Raw genomic sequence first — 12087 nt, 5'->3', positions numbered from 1 at the left:
GGAAGGCAGTTCTTCATTTCATCCAGAGGCTGCTCAGCTCAGAAAGTGTGGAGAACTGTGCAGCATGGGATATGGTAGCACACGTTTTCAGGGAATTCAGTGTGTCCACCAGCAAACTGGTAAGGAGAGTTCTTAACACTTAGGACTCGGTCCTACCATTCTTGTATGCTGACTGCTCCCCTTGCCTTCAGTGGGAGTTTTGACTCAAGGACAACTGGACTGAATGATTAGAGCCAGAATCTGATCAGTTATATTAGTGTAAAGTCAAGGTAACTCCACTGACTTTGGTGGCATTACTCTGGATTTATACTAGTGTAACAGATCAGACTCTCACACTGGGTATTTATATCTAACAGAGTTATCTAGGTTCCTCAACCCTCTGAGTCATTGAAAATTCTGAAAACACCATTTTTCAGTGAAATGTTCTTGTACAAGAAAGCACATCTCTTTGTTTTCAATAGACTCTCCAGAGAACATAATGATGCCCAATTCTGTGGCTGTTGAAGCAAACATAAACTATCAGCAAAACACCGAGGTTATGCAGGTTGCATCACAGACTGTCAAGAGTCTGGAAAAGCTTGCTGCATATTTCCCTCACTACATGCTCTAATCTACATGTACTAGATTAAAAATATCTTCAAGCCGTATTTCTGTCCATGGACACAGCCAGGGGCTCCAGACACTTTGTGCTCCATGATTGGATCCATGATCTGTATTAACAGAAACAGTTCAACTTTACAGTAAGTTGTTGAAGATCTTAGCTCTGCCTGGCCCCTTTTTCTACAAAGTTGGAGCTTGTGGCAATACTCTCCAAGGGCCTTTTTTTCCACACACACGCACACACACCCCCATCTTAAGGAAGGCTGCTTGTTCTCCTCGGGCCAGTTTTGCTCTCCTTTACACTGAAATCAGTAGAGTCAATCAATATTTAGTCCGGTGTAAGTAAGAGCAGAATTAGGCCCGTTGATAGAATCACACTCACTACACCCAGAATGACCAAGCTGGTTGGGGCATCAGAACAAACAGAGTGGATCCCCCTGGTTCTGCATATTGATTTCCACAGGGCGGAGTCTGAATGTTTTTCCTCAGAGATAAAAAGATGAAACAGTTTTTCAAATTTAAAGAAAATTAACCCTGTTGGGGAAACTCTTTGGTGTTCAGTGAATCATTCCCTTCACTTTAGGGTTTTCCTAAGCCTGGGATCTGACCCACCAGTTAGGTGTTTCCATTATTCTCTTCCCTTCAGATGTTTGTGCACTTCCAGTGCAATATAAAAGCAGGCATAGGTCAATGTTCAAGATGGCTTTGTAAGAGAAGGACACTGATTCTCTCGCCAGTGTCTTGCTACTAGCTAATAAGTTCTATAGAGCTGTCTCACAGCAGGGTACAACACTTCTCACCCAGGCTATTCCGGAAGAAAACACTATCCAAATCCTGTGCACTGACATCCTGCAATGTCTGGACACCTCAGTCACTGGAATGACCCAAGTAAGTGACCTGTTGCTACTGCTTCTTGAAATAGGGACGTTCTTCCTTACTTTCCTTGTACCTCCCCACAAGGAAGCTTTTTGCACAGTCAGCATAATGAAGGAACAGCATGTCAGATTCATGTCAGGGATGTGACCTCTTCATCATGGAGTAAGTGGTTCACATTAGAGAAAAGATAGAAAGCAACTGAACTGGAAGGAATCATGTTGCAGAGATCTTCTCTTCATTCTTTCCACTGTCTGAGTGCAACTCCCCCTTAGATCCCCCATGAATACTTCTGACATTTAGATTTGGTGATCCTGGATTTGAACAGATGCTGGGGCTGGGACTGTGCCTTATATAGGTCTGTAAAGTTCTGGGTGAGTTGATGGTGCTATTTAAATAGCTCCATAATGCTCTAATGCAGGGAAAGAGGATTCATCTCTGGGTGAAAGCCAAATTGCTCACCAAACAAGGCCGTGTATTTAAAAGACAGAGTGAGGGGGCACCGGACAGGTGGAGTGAGATGATGGGGAGAGAGAGAGATGAGGTGATAGGTAAAGGAAGGGTCAGTGATGAATAAAAGGAGAAGCTACATGAGAGGGAGGGATTCCGACAGCAGGATACTGGAGGTGGGGGAATGGAAATAGCTGCATACTGAACAGTCTCGCTCTTCTCTGCAGGTGTTATGGCCAAGGCTTCTGGAATATGTGGTGCCAGCTCAGTACACTGGTACTTTGAAGCCTCTCTGCAGATGCCTTAGGGAGCTGGCTGAGAAAAAGCAGCAGGAAGGAGAAGAAGCTGCTTGCCTCAACTACAGTGGACCAGGTTTATAACAGAAACTCTTTCATTTATTCTCTCCAGGCACACTATGCAATGAACAGGTTCAGTCTGCTCCAGTTCTCTCATCTGCAATGAGAAGGCTAAAATGAGGGATGGTCTTGTGATTACAACATGGCCATGGGAGGGAGCTAGGAAATGTGGGTTCCGTTCCCAGATTGCCACCAAAATTCTGATGTGACCTTGGGGAAATCACTTGATCTTTCTCTCTCAGCTTCCCCACTTGTGAAATGAAGGAGAAATTAATGCCAACCTCATAGAGGTGCTGTGAGGCGGAATTCATTCATGTCTGTAAAGCATTTTGAGAAGCTCAGATGATCAGCTGCATTCAACATTGGTGGGCACGTTGGAAATGGCTAGGTGAATAACATAAGCAGGACTCTCTGAAAGTCTGGCAGAATTAATATTCTCTTTCTTTCCCTAGTGAAACTCCCTACACCCCAGAGGCTGCTGGCACGACTCCTGGTGAGTAGACCATGAGAATAGGTTTTCTGTGGAATGTGAAGTGGGACAGTTAACTATAAAAATGGATTTTCTAGCTAGATGCTTGTAGACAGGCTGAGGAATGTGTATGATTGGATCTCTCTATCTCTGCCCTCTCCTGAGATGCACTGTTCTGTATCCTCGTACTAGCTAGAATGCTTTCTTCTTCTTCAGGAAGACACTGCAGTAGAATCAACAACTCTATTGTATGGTCTCCACAATGAGAGAGTCTGAACTATTCCCTCCATCAGGAACACACTGGTATTGTGCTGACCAAACTGAGCCTGTTCTTTCTCTCTCATTGACAGGTAGTGGCCTCGTCCCCTTATGCAGGAGAAGGACACGGATGTGCTGCCTTGCAGTTACTACAGGCCCTGCACCAAAATATCCATGCAGCAGTGGGTGAGACGTGGGTAGTAAAGATCCCATCTCTGCTGCAGTACATTGAAGGTAAAGTGCTAGTTAGGAGGAGTGCTGTCTATGGAGAATAGAAGGGAAGCCAGAAAATGCAGCTTCGTATTGACACGTGTTGTGCCATTCCTGTTGCAGTATGTAGGAACAGTGGGGAATTGAAATTGGGCTTCTAGGCCCTCACTTTTCCTTCATCTGGATAACTGTGAACCACTGGGCTAAATCTAGAGTTAAACCACTGAAGCCAATTCAATCCGGGCAGAATCAGGCCAAGAAGGTTTCAGCTGAATGGAAATTTTACAGCAGTTCCCCCCACACCTTTACTAGGTTAATGTTTGGGAAGGTGAATTACGCGTGAAGCTGGAGGTTAGTGAACTATTTTGGGGTTCCATATATAGTCTGATTTTGCAAACTGAATGTTTCTGAAAATTAAACCCCATGTTTACTTTCAAGGGTGATTCAATTAAAAAACCCAGAGTTTTCCTTTCTGTAAGGAAACCTGAGCCATAAAAGCTAGGTTGGCCAAGTGGGTGCCTAGGTATTGTGGGCCTAATAATGTCTTTCAGCAATTTTACAGTGGTATGAATCTATTGACCTCCTCAGTCAGTGTAGGCTGTGTCTACGCTATGGGGTTATGCCAGCAGAGCTCCAATGACATGGCTGTGCCATTGTAGTCTCTGTGGAGTATGACAGACCCTACGTGGAGCCCAAACCCGATATGTTTCTGATGAAGGTCAGACCCCACAATGTTCAAGTGGGTTTGATAGTCAAAAAAAGATTTAAAAAATGAGCTGTATCTTCCCTAGTTGTTGTTGCTGTACAGAGTTCCCAGTACTGCCTCGTGCTGACATTAAAGAAGGGTAGGTTTGAGCTGGACATTCAGAAACAGGGCCAGATTCTCAGCTGATGTAAATCAGTATCATTCCATTGACTTCAGTGAAGCTAGACCGATTTACATCAAGTTAGGATCAAGTCCAGAATCTCTTATTATGCAGGAAAAGTTTGTATTCACATTAAACTCAGTCTTCTGATGTGCTGAACAGTTCTCTGAGATGCTAAGTACCCTCAGCTCCCATTAAAGTCAAAAGGAATTGGGAGTGCTCAGCATCTCACTCCTGGTGGGTTGACTGACCCTGAATAAAAATGCCAGCAGGGTACATAATATGATACTTTCTGTTGGTCCAGCAAAGAACGTTGGCGTAGGTCCCATTTAGCTTTGAAAGCCCAGGTATGTTACAGCTTGGCAGAGCAGGAGTTTTCGAAGGACTGATTGCAAAGGAGATTCCTTGGACGACGACTCTTGATAACCTAGCTGACATTATTGTTTTGCCTCCTGCTTCATAGGAAACACGGAGAATTCCCTGGACCACGCGCGGTGGGAGCACATGCTGCTTCAGGTACAAGATGGCTTTCAGCTGTATTGTCACAGCCCTCCCTCCCCCCTCCAAATGTATCAGCTGGGGAAAATATTAACGATAAACTATTCATTATAAGCAGAGCTGGTCAAACCATTTCATTTGCAACTTTTATTCAGTGAAAACTGGCCTTTTTTATTTTCATGGGACATTTTCAATTTTTTTTTTTTTCACAAAACAAAACCCAACCCAACCCAAATGGGTAATGTTCAGTTTTTTGAAACTGAAGATGATTTTTTGGGGTTTTTTTTCATTTGCTTTCCTGTTTGTCTCCTTCCCCCTGCGGGTTTTTCAGTCACAAAGTGGAAGAGGGGAGGAAAGGCCTGGGAACAAGGGATAAAAGGAAGGAAAGGGGGAAAACAAAGAACTGAATAATGGTCATTTTTGATTTTGAAAAGCAAAATATTTTTGTTTCTTTCACTTTTCATGTGTGTGTTGAAAAATCAAGAAAACAAAAAACTCCCACTGGTTTTGTGAAATGGACTTACCATTGTTCAACCAGCGCTAGTTATCAATAACTCTGCGTTACCACTGGGAACAACACAAAACGTAACCAGAAAACCAGCATGCTCATGGTGCTAATGCTCCACTGGGGGACATCGAAAGGATTCTTTTTTTCTCTTTGCCACTCAAAAGAAAATTTGCTGTGAGAAACCCCAAAAGGAAAAGAGACAAGACAGGGTTTGGTGACTGTGTCTCAGGGAGAAGCCTTTCTGCTCAGAAAGAGCTCTTTGCAGCCTCGTGTAAATCCAGACAAGGAAGGGACCTAGTGACCAATACGCCCCAGAAGGTTTGCAGTTCCATTTGGGGTTGGATTACACTCTAGAGTTCCCCATTCCAGATCCAGCCTCATTTGAAATTCTTTGGGCTAAAAAATCAACTAAGATTAGGTTTTCTTGTGAGGTTTCTGATATTTCCTGGCTGCTGTTCAAAATTCGGGCCTGAAACAGCAAAGTGCTGAGAGTCTCTATATAATCAAAGGGTGTCATGTAAAGCCTTTACTGGATACCTGTGCCACGCGGCTCATCATAATCATTGCACAGTGACTGGATGGATAATACCGGTATATAAGGTGGTATGGTTCTATACTGAAATTGATGCTTTTAAGGTCTGTGAGTTGGGGCTGGTCACCACAAAGTGATAAACAAGTTTCTTTCAGGCAGGAGATGCTTATCTGCCTGAATGGCTGTATGTAGACTGAGTAATTATTCACAGTGGATGCTAATCAATAGAGGAAAATTCTAATCAAGTGCTTGTGAAGTCTCCAGAGGAGATTTGATACAAGAAAAACAAGCAAACAATAGGGGGTTCCCTGTTTACAAGTGAAGACAACGGATGCTTGGAACCCTATCTGGAGGTCCAGAGGTATCCGGCCCCAGGTATCCTTCACCTATTGGACGAACTGCCAGCTGGCTTGTCTTATGAATGGAGGATCACCTTTGGTCTGGGTGTTTCATGCTGGGAGAGAGATTTGGGGGAGCTATCCTTTGTGAGACAGGGGAATGTTTGGTTATCTAAGTTCAAGCTCTAGAAGTGTGTTAGGATTTTATTTTTATGTAACCATTTGTTTATATTAATTTTACTTGCTGCTTCTCAACTCTCTGATCTTTGTCAATTGAACTCTGCGTGTTTTCACTATAAATGTATCTAAGTGTGTGAAATGGAGCGGTGATGCTGAGGTGGAACTGGTAAGGTGGTGTGTAGCAAACCTATGAATTCTGTGAGTGTCCAGTGGAACAGGGGCTGGACATTGTGGGGCTGCAGAGAGGGCTCGGCGGTTGGACTGTACCGATTGCTTATCTGTAGAAGGAGAGTGGAACCTGAATGGGGTGAGAAGAGGGTGCTTGTATTTCCTGTGGCCGGCAGAGCACGGAGAAGTCTTCCTCGTGCTACGGGCAGGTGGTAGTGAGGTACCTCACAACCCTGGGGACCCTTGAGAGGTGGCATAAAGGGTTCATAGCACTTCAGAGAAAATTCCTGATCCTTCGTAGTCCAGGGCCCTTTGTTCAAAGTTTACTAGGCCCATCCTCCATCCACTATAAAATCACTCCTCAATGGTCAGATTTCTTGGCTCCATCTCATTCTCCAATTCACTGTCCATCTGGATTTGGGGACTGAGAGGAATCATCAGACAAAGGTTAAAGAACAACAGCAGAGGAAGTCTGGGTTGTCGATGTTTATAGTTCTCAATAGGGAAATAACCTTCCCATGACACCTGAATATTGGAAAGTTTACAAGAGACAACAAGGAGGAAAAAAAAAACGCCAAACAAATAAACAAACAAACCCGACGACAACCCCCAAATTCTTGCAATTAACTATCTGCTTTAACTCTTCTTTTACACTCAGTTCCTAAGAACATCTCTGGCGATGATAGATGACAGTGCCTGGAGCAGCCAGATAAGCCTTGAGTTGAACCAGCAGATGGCCAGCTATACCAGCCCCTCCCGTGAGAAGGTTTGTTCTCTGTTAAGGTTTAGTTTCTAGTTAATTTCCCTTGAAATTCTGATTGGGGGGCTGCATAAGGCTTCTCTCAAGGCTTCATTACTTTATATTTTATTCTCCATATAAAATTTGTTTTTACTTGTTCCCTGCTCTCTTGCCCCCCTGCCCTTCCAATATTTGCTTGGACAGGCTGCTTGTCTGTGCTGCATTGTTGGTTCTCTGGCTGGGCTAGATGATGGGATGTTTCTGCAGTATGGGTGCTTGGACTTGGCTATCTTGTTCTTTCCTGAGTGTTGCTGAGCTGGGTCTGTACTGACTGGCACGTTCTGTTACTGGTATCTCAGTGCTGGTCTCTTTCTTTCAGAGTTTCCTGTATAAGGCGCTAGGAACGTCCTTAGCAGTTTGTCAGGACCTGGTCCATGTTAAATCCCAGCTTCATCAATTTTTGACAGCAACAGATTATATGGAAGCCCCTGAGAGACAGGTGAGGACTCTCCCTCTCCCCACTTTACCAAGTAATCCCTGAACGCTCCCTGTAGGGCTCAGCTCCGAGCTGGCCTGGGACAGATGCCATTTCGCTTCATATCCTCTTCATTGCTGTTCCACTCAGCCCCCGCTGCCCATGTGTCTGACACCTGACTGGCACTTTACACCGCTTCAGCTGAAAGGAATGGACTCGTGGGTTAGATCCTAACCAGTATTTTTCTTGGGTGACAGGGAGTCATTTCCATCCTCGCGTTCTCTGCTGAGAGCCACTTGGACCTCACCCTGAACGCACTTCAGGAGTTTGGGGCTGCAATGAGCAAGGTTAAGATTTCTGGGTTCATCAGCCGCCTGAAGGTAAAGGAGCCAGGGGTTTCTCTCCAACTTCCTTTCCCTCTAAAGCAGGGGCAGCAGCCCCGGGGTAGTGTCTGCTCTGCTCAGCTCGCATTGTCCCCCGGTGTGTGCGTTCTACGTGACGCCTGCAGTTAAGCAGAGAGGAGCACAAGCTGGAGCTGGGGTTCTCTCAAATGATTATCATCTGATGTCTCATGGCTTGAGCGCCCCTCCCATGCACAATGTGTGGGAACTACCTCAGTGGCTTGCATGGAAAAGCATTTAGGGTATTTTTAGTGTTTTTTTTAATCCCAGTTAGTAGCTGGAAATGAGGAGGTGTGGCAAGCAACATGTGGCCAACCAACCTGCTTTAGGTTGACCACCAGTGGTCTACGGATGACAATTATGGAACCTGTGATTTAGAGCAGTGGTTCTCAACCTGTCCAGATTAGTGTACTGCTTTCAGGAGTCTGATTTGTCTTGTGTACCCCAAATTCCACCTCACTTAAAAACTACTTGCTTACAAAATCAGGCATAAAATTATTAAAAAGTGTCATAGCACATTATTACTGAAAATTGCTTATTTTCTCATTTTTACCATATAATTATAAAATAAATCAACTGGAATATAAATATTGTACTTGCATTCTTAGTAGTCTGCTGTAAAACTAGGCAAATAGCTAGATGAGTTGATAAACCCCCTGGAAGACCTCTGCAGACCCACAGGGGTACACAAGTAGCCCTGGTTGAAAACCACTGATCTAGAGGCTAGAGCAGGAGACTAGGCCTCTGGGCTTCCACTGCTGGCTCTGCCATTTACTCACTGTGCAGCCTTAGGCAAGACATTTAGCGCCTGATCTTGTACCCACCAGTGTCAATGACTAAGCTCCCGTGTACTTCACTGCTGTAGGTTCAGCATTTTAATCTCTCTGTGTCAGAGTTACCTAGTGGGAATGATGGAGATACTAATATCTCCACGCCTCACAGTTATTATGTTGCTTAAATACTTTTTGCAAGCGGTTTGAGATCTTTGGCTGAAAAGAGCTTTGCAAGTGCAAGCTGCTATTGCTGCTGTGAGGAATTCCTCGGTCAGCAGCAGATCAGAATTCCAAAGCAAAAGGAATCAGAAGAACTTTCTGATTGTCTAGGACTACCACCATGGGAGAAGAGACAAGACTCGCAGCACCCTGATGCTGACCTACAGCAGCGTGGCTGTCCATGCTCCAAAAGACCAGCTTCTCTCCCGGGTAGAGGCAGACATCACAAGGAACATCCTTCTCCATTACAGAGCCAGTTGTCAGGTAAGAGCTTTTGCGTGATAAGTGTCACATAACTCAAATTTAAACCTGTAATGGATGGAGCGTGGGCTGTCACATGTTGTATCATTTTTGTTACTCTTTGTATTTCCTCTAGTTTTTCTATATTCTTCTGAAATTCTGTAGACCCCAGCTACACAGTAATTCAGATGCAGTGACACTCAGGCTATTCAGAATAACACTCTAACTCCCCTCATATGGATGTGTATCTAGCTCTATCTTTTGCTACCCAAGAGAGTCTAGTGCTAGCCTGTATTTAGTTGATTTGCTATTTCTTGGACTCACTACTTCCCTTACCTCTTATCTGTCATCTTGTTTGTCTGTGAGCTCCATTATTTCTGTTCCCCAGGTGCCTGACTGCTGGTCCTGACTCTCATCTCAGTGCAACCTCTCCACGTCACTTTGCCATTCAGTTCTGCCTTGTCTAACTGAGACTCTCACTTAGACATTGCCAAAAACAGTTGAACCAAACTGAGATCTTCCAGTAGTTCACAAATGCAAATATTACGGAGGATGGCCCCTGATATTGACCTCTGGAACACACCCGCTCTGGATACATTTCCTGCCTTTTGGAAGATTTAACAATAGTGATTTCTCTCTGCTCCATAGTCACCAGCCAGGACATTTTGAGGTTGTGTGTAATGTGGGACTATCTACATTGCTAATAGCTGTTTTGCATTTCGTTTTTCAGGTGCTGGGCATCACTGTTGCGAACAAGGTACATTCTAAATAATCTGCTGTCAGCTTTTGCGTTCTCTATACACAAGTTGCTTGTTTAAATTGCACAGAGCTTGGTTTCCTTGCTACATCAAGCAGGAGTCCTGGCTGCTCTGGTGTAAGTGGACCTGGATTTATTTGATGAACCTGGGTTTTCTCTTCTTCTGAGGTGGGTGCAGAGCCAGAGTCCACTACCTTCTGGGGTCTGGGGACACCTCTCTCCTTCTCTGAGGCTAGATTTAATTCCTGATCTTTATCGTCTGGACTCTGGTTCTTCTTTCAGTTTCTCATCCACATCCTCTTGTTTCTCCTTCTGGATTATGTAGGACATGAACCTAAAATTAACCCTCATCCACAATGTCATGGATATTAGCTGTGCCATCTTGGAGACCAAAGACTCCCAGGAGTTCGAATTCTCGTACAAACTGGAGCTCCTTGGCTACATGCTGGTGAGTGATTAGGAGCTTTGAGGACTGAAGTACAAGAGAGTTTGTTGTAATGTAATGAGACTGGTTTTCCAGGGAGATGATATTTTATCCATTGGCTGTGACTGTACTACTGCGGTCTCATGAGCTACCTGCATGGCACCCAGAATGCTGGGTCCCCTCTGAGCTTGGCAGGGATGCTGACATATTGTGGGCTGTAACTGGAAGGAATGGCTTGTGTCCTGTGAGTTCTCTTTCTGTCCTCTGTATAGCCTGCAGATGGCCCTACGGTCCATTTCTGAGGCAGAGAGCCTGCTGGGCACAGTGTCTGTTTATTCCAGGTCTGGCATATGGCCCTGTTTCAGGGTGTGAGAGGAAGGCCTCTCTGCCTTTCAAATCCATTTCCCATTTTTGGTGTCCCTATTCATGCATTTCAGGACTTCATTAAACAGGAACCACTGGATTCCCTGGCATCTCCAGTTCGCTACCAGGCGATTCTTGCCATTATACATCTGAGGTAGGCTATTTTCTGCCATATTTCCTGGCACTGTGATGCCTTCTTATTTGTTAATTCATGAGTGTCAGGTAGGGAGCAGTTTAATGCCTGCAGGGTTTGGCTCACCAGGGCCTCCCGGGGGGGGGCAAGAGGGGCAATTTTCAGGGCCCGTGGAGCGGGGTCCTTCACTCTGGGGGCCCTGCAAAACTCCCACGGGGCCCAGGCCCCCGGAGTTTCTTCCGCTCCGGGTCTTTGGCGGCAATTTGGCGATGGGGGGTCCTTCCGCCCTGGGACCCACCGCTGAAGTGCTGGGTCTTCGGCGGCAATTCCCCGTCGCCAAAGACCCCAGGCCCCCTGAATCCTCTAGGTGGCCCTGTGGCTCACATGCTGCTCACCAGCAGGACTTTAGTTCTTAAGGATTTGAATGTGTCCATTTGGGGGTTTGTGCTCGAAAGAGACAAGATTGGAGGTTGTGGGGCATGCAGTACAATGGAGCAGAGTTCAGATGGGGAGGGAGGTGGCAGGGGGGAAGGAAGCTTGTTGGTTTCTCTAAAAAGGGGACTTGACGTTTTAGCTTTACTTCTAGATGAGCCAGTACTTGAGAGGTGCAAAGTGAAGGGTTGTTCGCATTTGGGGTTCTAGATTGGGACAATCTCTAGTCATTAGACCCGTTTCTTTTACTTGAAGGTGGAACTGAGTCCAATGCATGACTTTTCTCTCTATCTTTCTTCTGCCAGCAAGCTCAAACCATCTCTGACCATGGAGGAAAACCGTGCGCTCCTTGATCAGTGCTTCAGAAGTTTATTTCCCCTTCCTCCCTTGGAGATGATGAAAGAGGAAGGCGAGACAGCAAAGGATGCTGTGCCTATACAAGTACGTGACGACAATTCTCCTCTGGCACCATCCACTGTATTTCTGCCCAGCAGGCACTGGGTGATGGCAGTCACACATGGCCTCCCTGGCAAGGTTATGGTTAGCTTTCCCCGGCCCACACACACAAATGATCTGTGCTGAGCCTCACTCCTTCTCTTCTGGTTTCAGTCACTCTACGTGAGGTCCATGGAAGCCCTTGGCAAGCTAATGGAGACATTGCTGGAGGAAGCACCAACCGCAGACTGGTTCCAGGAAATGTTTGATGTGAGTAGACCATTGAACCGTGGAGGAGATTGTTTCTTGTGTTACAGCAGGGAAGAGTCAGAGATTTAGGGGGTCAAGCTTCAGTTGTGGAGGAATTTTCCACAACGGAGTGAATTTTAG

The 12087-nt window shown here is 45.4% G+C and overlaps 1 protein-coding gene across 3 annotated transcripts in view; it reads left to right on the top strand.

Annotated features, from left to right (window-relative positions):
- The first annotated feature begins 1 nt into the window (after position 1).
- LOC123375428 (maestro heat-like repeat-containing protein family member 2B) overlaps positions 2–12087 on the top strand; it is a 47339-nt gene continuing 35253 nt past the window's right edge. For all 3 annotated transcript variants that reach the window (XM_045026294.1, XM_045026293.1, XR_006581446.1), the window contains exons 1-15: positions 2–119; positions 1405–1488; positions 2151–2295; positions 2732–2772; positions 3099–3240; positions 4546–4598; positions 6965–7072; positions 7425–7544; positions 7778–7900; positions 9025–9177; positions 9884–9910; positions 10236–10358; positions 10772–10851; positions 11568–11703; positions 11872–11967. In XM_045026294.1, the coding sequence (XP_044882229.1) occupies positions 72–119; positions 1405–1488; positions 2151–2295; positions 2732–2772; positions 3099–3240; positions 4546–4598; positions 6965–7072; positions 7425–7544; positions 7778–7900; positions 9025–9177; positions 9884–9910; positions 10236–10358; positions 10772–10851; positions 11568–11703; positions 11872–11967 (1479 nt within the window). In that variant the 5' untranslated portion in view covers positions 2–71. The remainder of the gene's footprint in view (positions 120–1404; positions 1489–2150; positions 2296–2731; positions 2773–3098; positions 3241–4545; positions 4599–6964; positions 7073–7424; positions 7545–7777; positions 7901–9024; positions 9178–9883; positions 9911–10235; positions 10359–10771; positions 10852–11567; positions 11704–11871; positions 11968–12087) is intronic.

This window comes from Mauremys mutica, chromosome 8 (genome assembly GCF_020497125.1).
Source record: "Mauremys mutica isolate MM-2020 ecotype Southern chromosome 8, ASM2049712v1, whole genome shotgun sequence".
NCBI lineage: Eukaryota > Metazoa > Chordata > Testudines > Geoemydidae > Mauremys > Mauremys mutica.
The sequence above is the reverse complement of the archived record's forward strand: the minus strand, read 5'-3'. Positions and strand labels throughout refer to the sequence as shown.